A 23094-nucleotide genomic window follows, 5' to 3' on the forward strand; every position below is an offset into this window, starting at 1 on the left:
ATATATATATATATATATATATATATATATATATATATATATATATATATATAGTGGTGCTACTCAGAAAAGTGAAGTAGAGTAGCCTAGGCATCCATTTGCTGGTGAATGGATTAAAACAACTGGCACACAATTCAGTGGAAGTTTATTCAGCGTAAAGAAAAGTCATTGATGGAAAATCAGTCATGTATGGTGTATATACCTATAGCCCCAGCACAGGGGAGGTCAAGGCAACAAGATAGTTGAGTTTGGGGTCCAGTCTGTGCTGAACTATACTTTGAATGATTCTGCTAAAAACTAGGATTGAAGGCAGCTTTGGAGATTCAGTATCAGAAGTCATAGGATCTTAAGTCTGATGTGGTCATAGCTAGGCTTCATTTTGTTCCCAAATGCCTTGCGTGTTTACATATTTGTTTTCTTCATTTAGAGGTGAAGTCTTCCTATGTTCCCCAACCTTGGCTGGGCTCAAATTATCCCTCTACCCCAGTCTCTGAAGTTTCTAGGACTGTAGAAGAGGCACTCTGTGATATTGGGGTTTTTTTCTTATTTATTTTGTGGTTTGCTGAAGATTGAACCACAAAAGTCCTGCACATTCTAGGCAAGTGCTCATCAGTGAACCACACCCCTAGCTTACCCAAATGACTTATTTTTATTTATATTTTTGGTTGTACCCAAACTATGGCTTTCATATGGTTTGGGCTTGTTAGTTCAATTATTTAATGTGGGTTATAGTAGTTTCTACCTGATGTTGAACTTTTGTTTTCAATGCTGTAAGTTTTGCTTTGTGTATTTGGGAACTTGCCTGCATATGTTTGTGATTATTATATCTTTTGACATTAGTATATATGCCTGATATGATTAGAGACAATCAGTTTGTTTAGTTTACTACTTACATGTTGTACTTGTTCCATCACTTTAATGTATTTTTTAAATTAATTTGTGTGTCTCTCTGTCTGTGCATGTGTGTGCCTATATATGTGCCACACATGCATATGTATGTCAGAGAATAAATTGTAGGAGTTGGTTCTAGAGGCCAGATTCAAGTTGTCAGGTTTGGCAGCAAATGCCTTCACCCACTAAGCCATCTTTCCAGCCCTTTTATATTTTTAATATGAATATATTTATTATGGACATCATTATGTAACTTGATCATGAATTTTATCTAGTCTGCCAGTCTTTCTCTTTTTATTGGATTATTTAAGCCATTTCTATATAATTTAATTTATCTTTCTATTTATCATTTTGCTATTTGTTTTTTGTGCCTAATAACCTTTTTGTTATTTTGTTATTGTTAGATTCCTGCCCGACTTTCTTTGTATTAAACATGTATTTGTGTGTGTGTGTGTGTGTGTGTATGTGTGTGTGTGTTTTCCTTATGACTTTCTACATATTCCTCTAAGATCTAATTCTTCCCTGAGCCTCAGGCTCATGGTTTCTTTTTTTAATTAATTAATTTACTTACATAACATGCTGCTACCTCACTGGTCCCCCACCTCACAGAGACCTTCTTCCCACTCTACTCCCCTTGAGGGAGGAGGCTCTTGGATTCTTAAATAGGCTGGAAGCCAGCAAGCCTCACTGATACTGCTTTCTTGCCTTCTGTAACAGCTGGAATTACAGATGTTTGGATGCCTGGCATATTATGTGGGTGCTGGGATGTGAACTCCAATCTTCATGGCTGTACAATAAGTGCTGAGCCATCTTCCCAAGCCCTGAGTAGATATTTTTTGTAATGTTTAAATCCTCTTGTTGTTTCCTTTATTATATTTTTTAGTTATTTTCCTGTGGTGGCCATGAGAATTACAATTACCTTTTTAATTCTAGGCAATATAGTTCATAATAACACTATCTTAATTTCAATGGTATATGCATTTTCCTATTGTGTATATGCCTTCCTTTCTTTGTACAATTATTATTATACACATTATATTTTATGGGTTATATAAGCCAATCATTTGTGTAATTATTGAATTTTTAATCATCTTTGTAATTATATTAGAGAATAAGAATTATAAGCACAAAGTATAATGTTATATTTACAAATATAATTCTTTTTGTCTCTTCAAATATGCTTTTACCACATTGTTTATTTCATAAATGTCATCTGTTCTTTTTTATAAGGCAGCAATTCATTTTAAGACTTTTTAAAGAAATTCTATTTCATATTTCCAGTTTATAGGATTTGTTTTGCAAAGCAGGTTATAGAAAAATGTCTTGGAGTCAAAGGCTATTAAAAGGACCAATTATAATTCAACTTATAATTGCGTTTCTCTTTGCAACAAAATATATATAAGCCATGCTTGGGTTTTGTTTGGGCAATCAAAAGGAAAGTTTTGGATTTCCAATTTAAGTGTATCACTGCATTGACAGCCTCCAGCTCCTAGAAACAGCTCTAACTCTTTATATTTTATCTTTTGATCCAGAGTTAAATACCCTTAATTATTTACAACATGTAGAACACTATTATAACCAGAATTCTAAATTAATTAGCTATTTAAAGTTCATCTGTACTGAAAATAGATAAATCCTTTTCTACCATAACATTGATAGAAAAACTAAAGAAACATACTGAAATTTAAATAAAAATATTTTATCCTATGAATGCCTACTAATAAATTAATAAATATTATGATATAAGTATCCCCATAATACAAAAAGATCATTTTTGTAAAAGAGATTCTATCATTTGGACTCAAATTTTCAAAGACTTTGGAAATAATGTCAAACAGTAAACTCCATTCTTAGTAAGAGCACAAATCAAAATCATAATGTACACTTATACTACACCCTCTACATCTCAGGGAATGTTGTGGAAGAGGGTCTGGATGTATGTAAGAGCCAAAAGGTGGGGTAAGTGGCTACACAACACTATTCCCTAGACTTGATATAACCGTTGTATCAACCATTTGCTCATATAAACTGTATTATTAATTTTTCTACAGATGATACCTTGAATATGTGGGTTATTCGGATTAATAGCTACTTACCTTCCTTTTTAGGGACATGACGCCCACCTTTGCTGAAAGGGCTGACACTTGGGTCTGCAAAGTTCATTAGCATTAACAGTTTTATCTGTCATTTTTACTATTTTCATGTTACCTTTGGGTCAGATTTCTGTTGGTCATTTAAGGAAAGCCTGTGCCAGACTGAGGTAGTACAAGGGTAATTTGCCCCCAAACGTACTCGGTAGCTCTCCTGCCCTTTCAAGGCTGAAGGCTCAAAGATAAGAGTAACTAAAAGCTAAAGGGGGCATCTGGACTGGACCTTGTGATTATATGCATAACAGCCACCAAGTTTCACATCCCATTCCAGAACACTGGCATTCACTCTTTTTCTAAACCAATCCCACCTCCTTTTCCGTCTTGCTTAAGGACAAAAAGAGCTTAAAACTTTTAGTGACTGTAGTTCAGGCTGGCTCTGAACTTGGAATGTTCCTGCCTCAGCTTCCTCAGTGCTAAGAGTAGAAGTATCTACTGCAATGCCTGATTCTTCTTAAAAATGTAATCATAAACATAAATATTAGTAAAAATGTAAATAAAATGTGGTCCTATGTTTTTGAACTTTGTTGAAAATCGTTGGCATTGTGGTCCTATGTTTTTGAACTTTGGCATTTCAGACCTGCCTCTGGAAGAACATAAACATAATCAAGGTACTTTTTCTGAGTCTGGTTTCTCCATTTTAAAAAAGTACTTTTACATATAAAATTGTTTACATTTTTATCATTCTATGATGCTGCTTCTCTTGCATGGCTTGAACCTGTGGCCATACATGCTTTTATAAGCAGTGTATAAGGCACATCCTTAGCCCTGTGGGTATTTTTAAATTTTTGTTGTTGTTTTTTTTAATTTAATATTTTCATTTATTCACTATAAATTCACTGCACCTCTAGCCACCCTCCCCTTCTTTGAGCCAGTGGGGCTCCCCTATGTATCCCCTACCCTGGAACTTCAAGTCTCTGTGAAGCTAGGTGCTTCCTCTCTCACTGAGGCCAGACAAGGCATCCCAGCTAGTAGAACATATCCCACATTCAGGCAACAGGTTTGGGGATAGCCCAGCAACAGTTGTTCGAGACCTACAAGAAGACCAAACTGCACATCTGCTACAAGAGTATGTGAAGGCCTAGGGCCAGCACAATGATTTGCCTGCACTCTGCATGTATGCATAGTCACACACACACACTGGCCCAATCTGTTCCAGCATGCCCCCTGCCACCATCTGCTCTAGTTGTTCAGGACCCACAAGAAGACCAAGCTGCACATCTGCTACATATGTGCAGGAAGGCATAGGTCTAGCCTATGTTCTTTGGTTGGTAGTTCAGACTGTGAGAGCCCCAAGAGTCCTGATTAGTTGACTCTGTTGGTCTTCCTGTGGAGTTTATCTCCTTCAGGCCCTGCAATCCTTCCTCCTATTCTTCTGTAAGAGTCCCCCAGCTCCATCCACTGTTTGGCTGTTGGTGTCTGTATCTGTCTGAGTCAGCTGCTGGGTGAGCCTCTCAGAGGGCAACATGCTCTTGATGGATAACAGAGTATCATTAACAGTATTTGGGATTGGTGCTTGCCCATTAGAAGGGTCTCAAGTTGGGACAGTTATTGGCCATTCCCTCAGTCTCTGCTTCCTCCCCCATGCCTGAATTTCTTGTAGGCAGAATAAATTTTGGGCTGAAAGGTTTGTGGGTGGGTTGATGTCTCTATCATTCCACTGGGGTTGCTGCCTGGCTATAGGAGGTGGTCTCCCCATGCCTCTAATCTATTTGCCAGGATAGTCATTATTATACCTTACAGGGGTCACTCCTAATGACTTTTATCCCTTAGCAATCTGCTGTCTTAGTTAAGGTTTCCATTGTTCTGAACAGACACCATGACCAAGGCAACTCTTATAAAGGCCAACATTTAATTGGGGCTGGCTTACAGTTCAGAGATTTAGTTCATTATCATCATGGTGGGACATATGGTGGCATGCAGGCAGATACAGTGCTAGAGAAGGAACTGAGTGTTGAGCTTCTTGAATCAACTGCAACCAGGAGAGCCTATCTTCCAGGCAGCTAGGAGGAGGGTCTCAAAGCCCACCCCTACAGTGACAGACTTCCTCCAACAAGGCTACACCTACTCTAACAAGACCACACATCCCAATAGTGCCACTCCACGGGCCAAGCATATTCATTCAAATCACAGCTGTTGTACTATGAAAACTAGCTAGCAGGAATAAACTTCCAGGTCAGTACCAACGTGATTTCTCCAAGTCTTGTGACCAAAGTGTGTGGTAACTTCTGAAATAAGGTATATTACTATCACATTCTATTGGGCAATCAAGAGCAATGGTAATAGGTTGTATTGATTTGGGAGTCTCTGGGATCTCTATCACCAAAAACTTGAGGGGAAGTATCCAACACCTGGCACTGAGCTTTTTTATTTGATGGCCTATGACTTCTAAGGGGAACTTTATCACTGAGGTAGGATAACTCCTTTTAAACGCTTACATGTGTAGGTGCATATGGAAGCTTATAACAGTAGTTTACATATAGCTTTGTCAAACATCCTTAGGGTAGTTACTCCCTCCCCCAACCCTCTTACTTTTCCTTTTCTTTCAACCCCTCTTCATTTTCCCTGACCACCCTCTTCTTTCTCTCTTCAGTTAGGTCTTTCTTCCCCTCTGTGACCTACTTTCAATTTCCTGGTTTCTGTAGCTACATGCAACTCTTCTTTTTAACTCCCCCAAATATGTACTCAAGGAAGCTAATAAAAAAATTAAAGTTATACTCACAGTTTGGAGAGCCTGTTTGTCACACATGGTTTATATCAATGGTAACCATTTAATTTGAGATCCAAGCTATAAGAAACTTGAATGTTAATGGGTTATTTGGTGATTACACCAACATAGCAGCTTTAAATTAGCAGTGTCATGTCAACTATAATTTATGGTTATCCCCATTTCATATATGTTATTCAACGAAGTGTTACCTTAGGCTAGGGGCATGGCTCAGCAGACACAGGAGCTTGCCTCCAACCTGTTAACCTGAGATTGACTCCTGGGAGTCCACATGGTAGGAGATAACTCACTTTTGCAGGTTGTCCTTTCTCACACACACACACATAGACACACACATACATGCGTGCGCATGTGCTAAAACTTCTTAAGAAAACAAGAAACACGGGAGAGTTCTCTGACTATCAGTTGCAATTCCTTCACATGGTTTTGTTTTGTTTTCCTTGTAGATGCACTGTCTGTGGAGAGTAATACCGTGTCATGCCAACAATCTCCAGCCAGTAAGAAGGGGATGTTCACAGATGATTTACACAAGCTGGTGGATGACTGGACAAGAGAAACAGTAGGACATTTTCCTAGTAAGCCAAGTTTAAACCAACTCAAACAGAGCCAACAAAAATCAGAGGCAGAAAACTGGAACAAGATAGGTGAAGTAAGTTGCTTATCATCCGTACTCTTTATAAAATATTAAAAACTATAAAAATTGATTTGGGTCTATGATTATAGTTAGCGTGCAAAAATGGTATGACAATGACATTGAGACTTTTGATTTATCTAGATTTATCAAGTCTTTGAGAAAATTATTTCTCAGACCAAGAGTTGTCAAATTTTATGAAGGGGACCCATTAGTAAACATTTTAGGCTTTCTAAGCCACAAGGTTACAAGAATCAATTTGATTGTAATGCAAAAATCAGTCTAAGAAAATGTGTAAGCAAATGGTTGTAGCTCTGTTCTCACATGATTTATGGACTGTTCCTCCAGTGAAGTCCTTCCTATTCATAACATTCTAATTTAGTTTTCCTTAACAAATAAGTTTGCTGTGCTTAAAAGAACAAACATGCTTTATGAAAAGAGGTGGTAGGCCAAAATTTGATGGCTCTAGTTTTATGTTATTCTCTGTCTAAAGATATGAAATATTCAAAAAGAATTCATCTAGAGAGAGGGTTAATCTGATGGTACAAAAAGAATTAAGGGAGCCGGGCAGTGGTGGTGCACGCCTGTAATCCCAGAACTCTGGGAGGCAGAGGCAGGCGGATTTCTGAGTTCGAGGCCAGCCTGGTCTACAGAGTAAGTTCCAAGAGAGCCAGGGCTACACAGAGAAACCCTGTCTCAAAAAAAAAAAAATTCAAAAAAACCCAAAAACAAAACAAAAAAAAATTAAGGGTTGAGGAAAAGATATCCTGTGTTGCACATCAATGTCCTTAAACCCAAAAAGATATCTGAACTATCTCCATTTAGCATAAAAACAAGCTTAAGGCTGTGGAAGGTAAAATATTATTAGGTTTATCAAGTTTATAGAAAAAAAGATGATAGTTATTTCACATGGCTATACAAGATAAGAAGAACATATAAGTAGTATATGGGAAGATGTTTACAGTGTATTTTGAAGTGGGAAGAAGATAGATTCATCTAACAGAATGTATAAAATAATATTATTTAGGCAAAATTATATGTTAGGCATATGCTTGTAAATATGTAAATATAAAAAGCCCTGAACACTATGTTAGAAGGTATAATTTGGACCTTATTTTATGTTCTACTTTTTGTGTTCAAATTTTTAAAGTAAGCTATATTTTTTCAAAGTAAGAAAACCTGTTAAAATGTGAAATGTAAGAATTTAAGCAGGGCAATGGTGGTGCACGCCTTTAATCCTAGCACTTGGGAGGCAGAGGCAGGTGGATTTCTGAGTTCCAGGCCAGCCTGGTCTAGAGTGAGTTCCAGGGCAGCCAGGGCTACAAAGAGAAACCCTGTCTCAAAAAACCAAAAAAAAAAAAAAAAGAAGAATTTAAGCCTTCATAATTGGAAGATATCTCTGATTATATTATTCTGTGTATAGTTGGTGATAGATATAGTCATTGAACATAATTTAATAAAGATATATGAAAATACTTTCATTGGGCTGAGGTGTAGATTAGTGGTAGAGCACAATTAAGAAGACTCGGATTTGATACCATTCATTGTGAGAAAAAAGGAAGGAAAATGAGTAGTTTTCTTTAAACAGGACATGATGATGCACATCTGTTGGCCCAGAACTTGGGAGGCTAAGAGTATCTTCAGTTGGTGCCTGAGCCACACAGGATGACGTTAACTAAAAAAGAAAAAAACAAACTTTAAAAAACTTTTTCTTAACTTACATTGAAAATTTCTAACAAAAGTGTAATTGAAAGTAAACAAAAGTGTAAGTTTAGTTTTAACTTGAACTAAGAATTTGAGGCTCCTAAGGTAATTATTTATATTCATTGGAATCATTATTCCTATGTACATTATGAATATATTATAACCTCTATACATATGTTTAATCACAATATTAAACAGGAATATATCTTTTTAGTACTGCCCAAAACACAATTGTCTTATGGTTCGGAGTTTAACTTAGAAGAACGGAGGGCTGGGAAGGCAGCTTAATCAGTAAAGTACTTACCATGCAAGTGTGAGGATTTGAATTTAGGCCTGAGAACCCATATGAAAAAGCTGGGTGTGTGGTGCATACATAATTATCAGCACCTGGCAGAAAGAGACAGAAGAATTCTTGGAGATTGTTAACTAGCCAGCACTGCCTATTTAGTGAGCTTCAGGCCAGTTACAGACTCTGCCTCAAAAAAACAACTTGGATAGCACCTGAGGAATGACACCCAAAGTGGACTTCTTGCCTGCATGTGCCCATAAGCTCACATGCATGTACACACCACACACACAAGAATACAAGTAAATGTGTAAGAATATGACAGAAGGGCTAGAGAGATGGATGATGATTTAGGCATTAAAAGCATTGGCTGCACTTTCAGAAGACTTTGATTTGCTTCCCAACACCCACATGGTGGCTTACTTCTCTCTGTAACTCCAGTCCCAGATGATCTCGTGCCCTCTTCTGGCCTCCATGAGTAATACATACACGTTACACACATACATGCATATACATACACACACATGCAGGAAAAAAGACCCATACAAGTAAAATAAAAATATTATAACAGAAGTGTCAGGCTTTAAGATAGTTTACTGAGCATTTACTATATGTTAGGTCCCCTTGTTACACTAATTATTTTCCTCTAGGCATATAGTCTAAAAGAACATTCGTGGCTGGCAGAATGAAGTAAAAGCAAAATAATAGTGTTGGCATGAGTAAAGTAGGGGCTAAAATGTGAGCAGGGAGTTAATATAGGCCTTGGAGATACCTGGGAAAAGTTGAAATCCCTGTCTCACTTGTTTGGTGACCTTGGGTTACTTACCAATTTTAATTTGTTTCCTTATTTGAATAATGTCTATACTGAAAGGCAGGGCAGATAGGAAGATGAGATGAAGTAAAGAATGTTACTCATGGCTCAGCTGTTAAGAGCACTGACTGCTCTTCCAGAGGTCCTGAGTTCAAATCCCAGCAACCACATGGTGGCTCACAACCATCGTAATGAGATCTGATGCCCTCTTCTGGAGTGTCTGAAGACAACTACAGTGGACTTACATATAATAATAAATAAATCTTTAGAAAAAATGTTATTAATGCATTTTAATGCATAACTCACAGAAAGGTGCTCCACTCAATGTAATAGAAGAAGGAACGAGGCAAAAAGAATAGGCGTAGAGACTGAGAAAAGAATGTGCCATATGAATTGATGTTTTGTTTTTATGTTTGTTTTTGTTAGAGTACTCCATCTACTATGGGATACACATCAAACTGGATTTCTTCTCTCTCCCCAATTCGTGGAGCTGTTCCAACTTCCTTGCCACAAGGACTCCCACTCCCTTCATTTCCTGGGCCTTTAGCATCATATGGAATGCCTCACGTTTGCCAGTACAATGCTGTGGGCCCTGCAGGCTATCCAGTACAGTGGGTAGGAATTGCGGGAACAGCACCACAGTCTGTAGTGCTCCCTACCCAACCTGGAGGACTCTTCCAGCCCGGGATGAATTTGCAGTCCTTTCCAGCTCCACCAGTGCAGAATCCAGCTTCAATGCCTCCTGGTCCTAAATGAATCCAAGTCGATGCTGAAGAAAGGAGAGAGAACTTTCAGAACACCTGTGATGCTATACTTTCTTCTTGAGTTCTGCCATATTTTCTCTCATCCGTGTCTACTTTAAACTGTGTTTTGTGTTGTTGTTCCAATGTGATATTTGATAACAGCTCATCATTCTGTAGTTAATGTGCAATTTGCACAAAGAATACTACACACAGAAATGTATTTTCACTTCAACTCCTATCCTCTTTGATACTTGATTTTTAAAAAATACTGTTCCGAATGCTTTACTAGCTCAGCTTAAGTGTTACCATTTCCAAGACACCTTCCATGTGTTGTGGAAACGCGCTCACCCTGCCCAACCTCTTTTTTATGCTGCTACCAGCAGTTGTATGAGACTTCTCTTTAACATGTGTAAAAAAAATATGTGGATTGGTTCTCCCCAAATGTATATGACGTAAGACCCTCCATTAGCCAGTCTTGTGGGATTCGTCAAGTCTGTCTTAGTTTTACTTTTCACAGAAGGCAGTAACTGGCTGCAGGATATGTTTTGATGTATAAATGTAGTAGACTTTTGTCAAGCAGTACAAAACCTGAGTGTTTTTAATGTGATTTTCTCCCCGTCATCACAGCAGGAGGAGTGAGGGCTTGTTCGGAGTGAGGCGGAGGGAAAAGGCAAAAGCAGAACTGTAACAGTTCCTTGAACCGACAGCTACTAGAGCTGCCTCTGGGTTTCAGTAATAACCCAAGCAGCCACCTTTTCTCATGTGCACACCACTTTGGTTTTGAGCATCCGAGAGGCACTGGTTTGGCTTGCATTCTTTTGCTAGGTACTGCAGCTGATGTGAACTTCATTTGGGGGGTAATCCTTGCAATCCTAACCAAGGAGATTCAGGTTAACACTTCTGTTAATCCATTCTTCTAAAGTGAAATGTACTTGACACACTAGGGTTTGTAGCTTTTGAGACTTTTGCATAAAACACTGGCTTTACAGGGTTCTAAGAGACGCAGGATATACACTGTCCTGCAGTGAAATAGTACACCCTAGGATGATATTATTTAAATTGCCTTTAACCTTTTTTGATGACAATGTTTGGGTTGTTATCATTTCTTACTAGTGTCTATAGAGTTAGAACATTTTAGATCTTAGATGTGTTTGTCAGCCTCTTGAGAATTTGAGAGACTTCACTGTCAAGTTGCACTTTACTGGGTTTTATCCAGTTTTTGGAGGAAGGGAGGCAGTGTCAAAATGTACACCTTTGGCTTTTAGGAAGGTTAACTTTAGTAATCTTAAGCACTAGTCACAGGGTTACCTAATTTTCAGTCTATGAAACCCAAATAGAATTTTTACTTGGTTTATGTCAACTCCTCTGTATACATGTTCAAATGACTTACTATTCATTGAAACTTTGAAAGTCCTTTCAAACACATGTTTTCCTATTTAGGAATTCTCTTGGTAACCATTCCAGATTGTGGTCTTTGTTTCTGTTAACCAATTTTCCTCCATATTCCTCTAAAACCTACCCCCGATGGGCTTGCTGGGAAGTGAGAAAACTTAATGGGTGTGCTTTTTTTCCCATACAATTCCATAGTTTGTGACATTCAGTGCCCTTTTTAAAAGTTGTCTTACTTTGCTTACCTGAAGACCACACCCGTCATCACATTTTTGTCACTGTTTCTGGGGGCATTCCATGGATTGCTATTGATAAGAGCCACAGTTTCTTTTCCTAAGACACCATGTTTTAGATGAGTCCAGATCATATGCACGGATTCCTCAAATTCCTTCCATGGTATTGCTTTGGATTTGAAGTGATTTTTAGGCTCTTCATAGTAGTGCAATTACTTGCATTGTAGTGTTTTCCACAGTGCTCCTAAACCCCATAGTTCTTTAAAACTGTTTGTTTCATAATCAGTTGGTTTTGTGTAATTATATTGGGCTAAATAACCCATAAGGTGAAATACTACAGGTTTTGAGACTGGATCTCCTCTAGTTGCAATCCTTTTAAACAGTGTGCCCCACGGTGAAAACAGATTCCACAGGTGACATGTACAATTCCATTTACTAATGGCTGCTCTACATAGTATGTCTTGTGTTTTGTTACACATCTCAGTTTTACATATAATTAATTGTTCTTGTTTGCCTGCAGATGTTTGCAGTGCCTTGTAATATTTAGAATCTTTTCAGGTTTTGCTGGAAAGAAAAGTCATCTTCTAAATTTTGAAGATGGGACTAGTGTACTGCTGTCTCCATGCTGACTGCAGTATCTGGGTTAACATATATGTTACATATACATTATGCATATGTAATGTGTAGAAAAGTTAAAGCTTACAAAAAAGGGAGTGTGCAGAAATGAAAATAATGCTATTCACTTTGCTGTGGGGTTTTCTTTACTTTCCCTCATTGCTTTTTGATTTGATTCAGATTATAGTCACTTTGATTGTAAATATTGATTAGTTTTCTAGGTGGGAATTTTATATTATTTCATAATTTTGATAAGTCTTATAATTGTGCTGTTTCCATCCTTGCCTGAGGTACTTTTCCTCCCCCATAAATAATGAATTCCAGATAACACTCAGAAGTACCCTTTGTCTTTAACAAAAAGCCTAGTACATATAATAAGCCTTCTGTTTATTTCTAGAAAGCGCGCAAACCTGTCCCTTTTGCTTTCTTTCTTGTAATCAATACAAAGGTTGCACTTAGCCACCATCTTGTCAGGTTTCCTTGCGAGATAGTCTATATGTCCACCCATTCTGTTTCCCTCTCCAAGCGCACATCTGATGAGCAGTGGTGTGTCCTCATGTGTGGCAGGCGACATGAACTTGTCACCAAGAAGGACTGCTCTTGGGTCTGTGGAGTTGGGTATAACAGAAGACTGGAACCAGTACTGCTGTATTCAGTGCAGAACCCTCCATACACCCAGAGCAGTCTTAAATCTAAGCAATTTGCTGTAGTTTCACAAATAACCCTGCAGTTTTTCATCTCTTCCTTGCTTATATCAAGCAGAAGTTCTAATAGTTTGACAGGAAACCTAACTGTGACCATTTAAAAGGCACTCACGCTGTGATTTTTGGGTTGCGTGTAGAGTGTTTTATAGGTCTGATGCGATGTTATCTTCTGAGAACCCCGGATTTACTTGCAGTCCAGTTACTTTTGTTTATCTACCTCGTTTTTCAGTACTGTTTTAGGTGCACAAGGAAATGTTGCCTGTGAAACTTGCTTTTATGCCTTGATTCTTTGTGTTAGTGTAGATTCTCAATCTGGCTTGCCTTTTTTTTTTTTGTCCTAGCACTCACCATGCATGTGGGATGAGAGGAGCCATCATTCTGCCACCAGTCTGTGTTTAATCGATGACAGCCATGCGCCTGCGTATAATAAAGTTAGGGGATTGGGGGATGGAAATCAAAGAGAGAAATTAAATTGGTGGCAATACAGGACTTAGTGGTGGGAGTTGGTTTTCAAATGTACTGAGGTGAGACAGCCCCAGTGCCCCCAACTTCATATGTACTGGTGATGCTTTCTCACTCAGTGCCTAAAGGGCTATGGGTTGTAATTGCTTTAACTACCACAGTGAAATACTTGACCTCTTAGGGCAGTGACCATCTTCAAAATGTTAACAGACTGCCTGGTATTTACAGTGACAGTTTGTTATCATAAAATGGCAGAATGCATTTCATTTGAATCATAGTTGGTAGTAAGCCTTTAGATAATTGCTTATCTAATCTCTGTAGTTTATGGAGTTGACTCTCTTTGCTGTATTTTCTAAGCATTGAAAATTCTCTTCCCCCCCCCCTTAAAAAACTCAGCAAATGTTTGTAACTGGATATTCCTTGCTTCACATGTTTACTGTGTAACACTACATTTTTAATATTAGTATATACTGTATTTCAGTCATCATTTATAAGTACATTCCTGAGGTATATTTGCCATCAATTTGTGAGTCAGTTACCTCATGTTTTGTTTGATTAAGAAAACCTGAGCCTTCTGAGGTGGTATGCAAGCCATTTTCTAGACTAGATTGTTTTTTTTTTTTTTTATCTGTAGTTAATCAGGGACTTCCCTCCCTTTATTTAGAAAATATGTATTTAGAAAGGTATGTATATATAGAAAAGACTTTTGATTTGGTAAATAAAATTCTAGGGTTAAAATTTAAAAAATCTAACCCAAATTATGAAATAAAAACACTCGAACATAGTATCAGTTCCTTTTATGGAAAATGAGTGTGCAATTGGTATGGAGCCGCGCTTTCAGAGCGCCCTGGAAAGAGTCTCTTTTTTTGTGTGTATGAAGGATGAATTCTAACATTAATCAGGGACCTTGACAACTGTCATGTAAATGGGCCCACAGTAGTAACCAGGTTAAAACTATTTTCCACTGAGATGGTTGAAAGAATGTGCAACAGCTCCGATTATGGGAGGTTCTCTGTGAAGTAAAACAACCCAGCCTGTTGAAAAGCTAAAGGTCAGGTGAGCAAGCAGGGGGAGACTACGCTCTGAAGGGAACCGCACACGTGGCACCCTTCTAGCTTTTTTACATTGTGTTTCTTTCCACTATAATTTAAGATTTAAGGTTGAGATTTGTAGTCTAGACCCCTCAGCAGTCAGAGTGGATACAGTGACTGGTCAGAAAGTGCAGTTGAAGGTCTGTCATGCTCAATCACTTAAAGCTATAATGTGTTTACTGCAAATATTAAGCATGTAGACCTAGTGCAGCATGGGAGCCACTCAGGAAGTTTATGTAATTAAACTTTCATGCATAATTTACCATGAAATATGTAGATTTCAGCCAATTCTCAATACTTAACATTTAGTTATATATGTGAACTGTCCTTTCTTAATTCGGGAATGTAGCATCATATAGAATGCTGTTAAACTTAATTTTAACCTTTTTTAACATTAACTTTTTTTGGTAAGCCAAGTGATCTACCTTTTAGCAGTTGTCTGGTTTTGATTCGTCGAAACTGTGATTTTTATTTTAATTACTACCCAACTGTTGTTAAATATTTTATTTCCTGGAATTTTGTTTTGAAATAAAAATAAAGGCTGTGTTAAATGAGTATGTCACCTTATTAAAATTCTGTCATACTTACTGCAGTCATCTGTCTTAAATGTTTTTTTTTAAGATTTATTTATTATATGTAAGTACACTGTAGCTGTTTTCAGACACACCAGAAGAGGGCATCAGATCTCATTATGGATGGTTGTGAGCCACCATGTGGTCGCTGGGATTTGAACTCAGGACCTTCAGAAGAGCAGTCAGTGCTCTTAACCGCTGAGCCATCTCTCCAGCCCCCTTAAATGTTTTTTTAATCACATATATATAATTAAACAGATTTAAGAAACTTAATCTTACAGGTTGTGCTGGCTTTGGGGCAGGGGAACCTGCCTCAGCTATGTCTTCCCTGTTGTGTTAACTAAGGTTTTAACTGTGAATTGATTCACACAACAGTCCTAATATATAGGTCTCCACTTCATATGGCAAATTTAGGGGTGGGAAGAAAAGAGTTTTGTAAGGGTCATATAGCTTGTAAGTGGTAAAGTCTAGAGTCAAACACAGGTCTATCTGACTCCATAGCATACATATGTAATAACCCAAGTATATTGCATAACATACATAATAATCCAAGTAGACTAAGAACACCTTTTAATTATTTGGATTCATATGCACGTTCTTTACATCTGTCATGAAACTGTCCCATTCTTGTTCCTTACGAAAGACTTTATTTTCTTCCCTTCCAATGTTCAGCCATCTTTAGAAAAATAGATTTGGGGACCTGAGAGATAGTTCGATGGTTAAGAATACTGGATCCAGAGGATTCAAGTTCAATTCCCAGCGACCACATGTCAGCTCACAGCTGTCTGTAACTCCAGTTCCAGAGGATCTGGCACCCTTCCACAAACATGCAGGCAGAATGTCAAAGCACATAAAAACAAATAAAGCTTTAAAAAGACAGAAAGAAACCGCCTCCCTCCTATTGTTTCTTGATCATCAGTGTACAGTGGCTTTAGGAATTGTAAAGCCTTATCAGATCAATCACTTGCTCACCTGGCTGTTGATATAGAACAAATATTTGTATGCAAAGAGCCCTATAGGAAGAGTAATAAGACCTATTGAAAGCAGTAATTGTGTGAGGCATGGGTGCATGTACCTAGAGTCCTGGGTGATTTGTAGGCTGATGCAAGAAAATTGATGGATTTGTGGAGTTATAGGCTACCTTGGGGGAATAACAAAATCCTTTTCCAAAAGAAAGAAAAGAGAAGATGCGCAGAGAGGAGAAAATGGAGTTAATCAGGATTAGATGAATCCTTTAAAGCTTTTTAAAGATACATATTTTAGCCAGTTGTGCACACCTATAATCTCAGCACTCAGTAACTTGAGATGGGGATGGGGATTTCAACACCAGTCCTAGACTATATAGTAAGACCTTTTATCAAATAAAAGTCTCATTTTGGTTCAGTAACTCAGAGGGACAGTAGAACAAGTATGGGTGATTTGGTTTTCTAAAATGAGCTGGTTCCATTGACAGGTAAAGGGAGTTACCCTTATTATTTCCTGAATGTGCTTATTAGATATTGCTAGTGTCTTGTACACTCAATTTGAACTTGAGAAATCAAACTGGTTGGAATAGACCTGATTCTTATTACAGTTAATACAGATACCTTTTTGGAGTCCCTTAGACCAGGTTTTGTGTTTGGTTTATAAAGTTGAGGAAGTGCCTAACTTTCACAGCTTCAGTTAAAGTCCTTAGCATTGTTCCTACTACATAGATTTCTTAAATAATAGTAACTATTAAATAACTATTAATTAATTACTTTAATAACTATTTTAACTCCACAAGTCTCTCTTTTAAAAGAAAAACATGACTAAACATTACCAAATTGTATTTTTCCATTCCATTTTGTATTAATATCATGAAATATTAGCACTGGATAGTTTGTAGACAAGACAGAAATATTTAGCTAACACTTTGGAGAATCAAAGTCTAAGATTAGGCCACTACATCCATTCAGACAGACAGACAGACAAACACACACACATACACAGAGAGAGGGGGGGCTCTGCATCACATCATGGTAGTAGGCAAGGAAGTAGAAAGGGAAATGGCTGGGTGAAGAAGGGGCCAATTGTGTGTAGCGGCCTAATTCTGCGAGAGCAAGTATGTAGAGCCAATAGAAAAGTTTTAATCCTTTCATGAGGGCAGTGTCCCATCTAATTCCAATGAGGCCCCACTACCTCCCAACACTGCCACATTGGGAACAAGCTTCCAGTAAAGATGCATGCCAGTAATCCCAGAATTCAGCGTGTAGAAATGAAAAGGTCACTGCTGGTTCAAGGCCAACTTGGGCTACATAGTGAGACCTTGATTCAAAGCAAAACAAATCTCTGAGGACTAGGCATGGTGATCCCAGCACTTGGGAGGCAGAGTCAAGCAGACCTCTGAATTCCAGACCAGCCATAACTGCATAGTAAACCCTGTCTCAAAAAAAAAGAAAGAAAGGAAAGAAAAGGAAAGGAAAGGAAAGGAAAGGAAAGGAAAGGAAAGGAAAGGAAAGGAAAAAGGAAAGGAAAGAAATCCTTTGAGGAATACAAACCGTGTATAAACCATCAAATTCTACTCTTGAATCCTAAGATTTATGTCCTTGACAGTGCAAAATGTATTCTGTGTAAATGCTTCCTGTGTTTTAACTCATTTTAGTACAAATCAAAATTTCTAAGTCTCATCTAAGACTCAAGGCAACCCCTCACTGTGAATGTATAAAATCAACAGCACGTTATCAGACTTGGTATTTCCGTTAAGTACCTGCTATGCTCAGAGTATTGGTACAGAACTGAGGGAAAAACAAATTTCATATGACATCTGCTTTCAAGATACACGGGAAAAGGAGAAATAGAATAGACACTTCCTTTCTAAAAGAAATAGACATATAGGAATGAGAAATGGGTTGGAAACAAGACTGAAACCCAGAAGTGTAGACTTACACCTTGAAGTTCTATATCTAATAGCCTATACCTACTATAGCAAGAAGAGGTCCGGAGCCTTTGCTAATTGAGACCCATGTAGGTACTATACAGCTGATGCCTATGGCTTTGCATGCTGCCACTGATACTACCTTTCTAGGGCTTAAGTGGCAGTCTCACGGATCCATATATTCTTGTGCAGGACATCTACAGTGGCACCCTAGGCTTTCCTTGGCGCTCTTGGTAGAATAGCTCACCCACCTTATGTGGGTGAGCACAGTCTTTGGAGTGATGGCACAAGCTGTGCTCCAGGCCATTTGAAGCACAGCTGGAGGAGCCAGAGAGAACTTCACTGTAAGGAGGAGCAGCAATGGCAAGTAAGCCCTGAGCAGTCAGGCCAGAGAAGCCTTCCCCTCCCTAAAAGCACTTTGTCTTTCTAGGCCTCTGGGTCTAAGTTGGAAGAGGCAGATTGAAGGATTTCTGAAATGTTCTGCAGGCCTTTCCCCATTGTCTTTACTACTAGCACCTTCCCCTTGAGATCAGCACTCATCTTCACCGTTTGCTTTGGGCTTCTTTGCTATACGGTCTCCGATATCCCAGGCTGGCCTCAACCTCGTGATGAGCCTCCTGTCTCAGTCTCAAAGGTACTGGGATTACAGGGAGTCTGCTCTTTGTTTGTCTTTTGTTTTGCTTTACTTACATAGGGTCACATATAGTCTAGGCCAGGGTCAAGTGGGACCTTCAATTCCTGATCTTTGTGCTTCCACCTTCCAAGTTCTGGAATGAGAGGCATGTGTCATGTTTGGCTTGTTTTCATTTTTCATGTGTGTGTGTGTGTGTGTGTGTGTGTGTGTGTGTGTGTGTGAGAGAGAGAGAGAGAGAGAGAGAGAGAGAGAGAGAGAGATCTGTGTGTAGTCACAGTTTTGTGTGGGTGCACGTGGATATGGACGTGCATGGAGACCCATGGTTGATGGAGGAGAATTATCCTCAGTCATCTTATTTATTGAGGTGCATTCTCTCGGTCAAACACAGAGCTCACTGATATGGCTAGTGGCGCTAGCCAGCCAGCTCTGGGGATCCTCTGTCTCTGTCTTCCAAGGCCTGCTTGGCATTTATTTGAGGTCTGGGATTTTTAACTCTAGACATTTTTTGTGGTGTTGTTTTAGAGGTAGGTGACTTCGTTACTTTTCTGCTATTGTAACGAAGCCCCATAGCCAAATCAATTTACATAGATTTTTCAAAATTGACTGGGGATTGTCTTCGTTTCAGAGAGTTACTCCGTAACCGGTCATGGCTCCAAGCATGGCAGCAGTCAGGCCTGGTGATGGAGCAGCCCCTAAGATCTTCTAAGAGAGAGCTGTCTGGGAATGGTGTGGAAACCAGAAAGCCTACCCCCAGTGACACACCTCCTCCAACAATCATCCCTAGCAGACACACCCACTGGGAACCAAACATTCCAACATGAGCCATTTCCATTCAAACCACAGTACGGTGGTGTAGCCAAGACATATCTCAAAACTCTAATACTTCTGCCTTCACCTCCAAAATGCTAGAATTTCAAGTCTGAGCAGCCCACACCTGCATCCAGTTTCTGATCTTCCTGCCTCGTCCTTTTCAGCAGCTTGCCCGCTGCTCGGACCCCAGGGCAGGCTCTACTAATCCTTAGCAAGCATTTGCTCAGCTGCACTTTTATTTTGTTTTCCCAAGCATAGGTTTTCACAAAACTATGAATTTTCTACAGAGTCTCACTATAAATCTGGCTCATGAATGCCCAAGAATAACCGTGCAGTGGCACAAAGACACCGACATAATACAGCTTAACAAGAATTGCTCTTTTAAGTTAAGGTTTCTGTTGCTGAGAAGAGACACCATGACCGTGGCAACTCTTATAAAGGAAAACACTTGATTAGGGGCTGGCTTATGTTTCAGAGGTTCAGGCCATTATCATCATGGCAGGACATGGCAGTGTGCAGGCAGACATGGTCCTGGAGAAGGAGCTGAGAGTTCTACGTCTTGATCTGAAAACTACACCCACAGTGACACACTTCCTCCAACAAGGCCACATCTCTCAATAGTGCCACTCCCCATGGGCCAAGCGTTCAAATACATTAATCTATGGGGGCCGTTCCTATTCACACCACCACAATTGCCAAGGATGGCTCCCAAGTTTCCAATAGAATAGACCTCATTTCTGTCGGCATCCTAGTCACAACCACTTACCCAATCTCTAAATTATGTCAGCATCTTTCCTGCTCTCATCACTTGAGCCCTTTCCAGAATCACCCATAATACTCATTTACAGCCTTCTCTAGTAAGACACTCTAAATTCTTGCAGCCCATGGCTATAACCCAGCTTCAAGTCTGCTTCTACATTTCTAGGTTATAGCCACCCCATTACTCTTTGGATTCAGAATTTGTTTCCTTAGTGTTGCTATGACAAGGGATCTGATGTTTTGTATTGTGAAAAGGTTTTCAGTGAGGTATATAAAAGAGAGAATATGAGGTTATAAAGTTGGGAAGGGAATGTGGTGGTAGGGTATTGGGGGAATTGGACAGGAGGAGTGGGGGTGGAAGTAATCAAAATACATTGCATCCATCTATGAAATTTTCAAACAATAAGTACTATTATTCTTTTGAAAGAGAGTATGTTGCCAGGCAGTGGTGGTGGCACACACCTTTAATGCCAGCACTCAGGAGGCAGAGCCAGCTGGATCTCTGAGTTTGAGGCCAGCCTGGTCTACAGAGCAAGTTCCAGAACAGCTGGGACTACACAGAGAAACCCTGTATGGAAAACCTAAATAATAATAATAATAATAATAATAATAACAGTAATAATAATAATAATAATAATGTATGTTTCAAACTGTGTAAGGAAATGAGGTAATGGCACACTGTGATCCTCCTTTTTTCTTTTTTATTAGATATTTGCTTCATTTATGTTTCAAATGGTATCCCCTTTCCTCATTACCCCTCTGAAAACCCCCTATCCCCTCCCCCTCCTGCTTACCAACCCTACCCTCCCACTTTCCTGACCTGGCATTCCACTACACTGGGGCATCAAGCCTTCACAGGATGCATCTCCTCTCCTCTCATTGATGTCTAAAAAGTCCATCCTCTGCTACATATGCGACTGGAGCCATGGGTCTCTCCATGTGTACTCTGGTTGGTGGTTTAGTCCCTGGGAGCTCTGGGTGTACTGGGTGGTTCATATTGTTGTTCCTCCTATGGCGCTGCTGCAAACGCCTTCAGCATCTTGAGTCCTTTCTCTAGCTCCCCCATTGGGGACCCTGTGCTCAGTTCAATCTGGTCCTTCTTAGAAGGGGGAACAAAATACCCACAGAAGGAGATACAGAGACAAAGTGTGGAGCAGAGTCTGAGGGAAGGACCATCCTGAGACTGCCCCACCCAGGGATCCATCCCATATACAGTTACCAAATCCAGACACTATTATCAATACCCACAAGAGCTTGCTGTGTGTAGCCGGATATAGCTGTCACCTGGGAAGCCATGCTAGTGCATGACAAATACAGAGGGAGACACTCTCAGCTAGCCGAAGAAACATTTGTTAACTCTGGGAGATAAAATATTTAACAAAAACAGTAACCCATTAAACGTATGCTCATTCATGAATGAATTCTTGATGGGTTCAGATGTTTAGGAAGCTCCCATGCCATCAGTTTCTTCAGTACAGGTACAGCAGTTCTTGCAGAAAGAATTTAAAGTCATCAGAAATACGGAAACTGGTTGGAGTCTACTCAGTGACTCAATCTCCTTGCAGAAACAATTCTGGCTAGGAGCTGGTTGTCAGTGTCTTCGGAAAAGAAGGAAAATAATAATGGAGTGTGCCCTGCAAGTAGTGATTAGAAAGGAAGTTGGGCTATTTCTGAAGTAAGCAACATTTTAGCAAAATAAGCATAGTTATGAAGGAGAGCCTGTTGGGATTCCGGGCATGTTCTGTCTGTCCCAGGAACTCAACAGCAGCTTCCACATAAATGAGGCTCAATCTCAATTATTGTTTAACGATGTTTTGTGTATGACTTAACACAGAGTAAGCCAAATCTGTTTAATATCTTTCTTTTACAAGGTAATAGACACACACTTGTACTGGAAATGTAATTCAGTTGCTAGAATTCTTGCCCAGCATGTATAAAGCACTGGGTTTATTCCCAACCCCTCATATGCCTGGCATGGTAGCACATACCTAGAATCTTATTGCTCAGGTGGACATAGAAGAATCAAACATATTTTAGGTCATCCTTGGCTACATACCATATTCAAGGCCAGCATACCCCACTGAAAGACAAAAGAGAGGAAGAGATGAGCAGACTTTGGACTTTGTAGGGGCCCAATTAGAAAATCCCAAATTTAACCTGAGGTTTAAGAGTCTGAAAGTGATATTGAACCAGGCCTGGTAGCTCACAAATTTGAGGTCAGCCTAGGCTACATAATAGTCCAGGCCAACCTGAGCTACAGAGAGACAATATTTTAGTTAAGGTTTTTATTGCTGAAAAGAGATAGCATGATCGAGGCAGGGAGCATGGGAGCATGCAGGTAGACATGGCGCTGGAGCAGTCGAGGTTCTACAACTAGATCCGCAGGCAGAATGGAGAAAGCAAGACTCTGGGTCCAGTTTGGGCTTTTGAAACCTCAAAGCCCACCCCCAGTGTCATACAAAGCCATACCTCCAACAAGGCCACACCTCCTAATCCTTCAAGTAATGCCATTTCCTGACAACCAAATGTTCAAACACATGAGACTATGGATCATTCTTATTCAAACCAACACAGACTCTCTGTCTCAAAAAAAAAAAAAAAAAAAAAAAAAACAGAAGAAAGGACTGGATTCACTAGTTTACATCTGTAGTTCTAGCACTTGAGAAGGAGAAGCAGCAGGATCAGGAACTCAAGGTTATCCTCAGCTAGGTAGGATTCTAGGCCAGTCTATCTCTACATAAATAAATAAATTAAAAATAAAGAAAGCAAAACCTGAGTTTGAACAGTTTGACAGAAATGTCAATTGGTAGAGCAGGGTATGGTGGCTCATACCCATAATTCCAGGATTTGGGATTGAAGGTTGAAGCAGAAGGATCATGAGTTTGAAGCCAGCCTGGACTGCATGCGGAGACTTTGTCTCAAACAATGAAAGATAGGGGTTGGAAAGATAGCTCAACACTTAAACCATGCTCTTGTCGAGAACCCAGG

General features: G+C 39.3%; 1 protein-coding gene across 2 annotated transcripts in view; it reads left to right on the top strand.

Moving 5' to 3' along the window:
* Wnk3 (WNK lysine deficient protein kinase 3) overlaps positions 1 to 13216 on the top strand; it is a 97500-nt gene extending 84284 nt beyond the window's left edge. For both annotated transcript variants that reach the window (XM_052171683.1, XM_052171684.1), the window contains exons 21-22: positions 6213 to 6415; positions 9625 to 13216. In XM_052171683.1, the coding sequence (XP_052027643.1) occupies positions 6213 to 6415; positions 9625 to 9954 (533 nt within the window). In that variant the 3' untranslated portion in view covers positions 9955 to 13216. The remainder of the gene's footprint in view (positions 1 to 6212; positions 6416 to 9624) is intronic.
* The last annotated feature ends 9878 nt before the right edge of the window (positions 13217 to 23094 follow it).

The sequence above is a fragment of the Apodemus sylvaticus genome, chromosome X (assembly GCF_947179515.1).
Source record: "Apodemus sylvaticus chromosome X, mApoSyl1.1, whole genome shotgun sequence".
Classification (NCBI taxonomy): Eukaryota; Metazoa; Chordata; class Mammalia; order Rodentia; family Muridae; genus Apodemus; species Apodemus sylvaticus.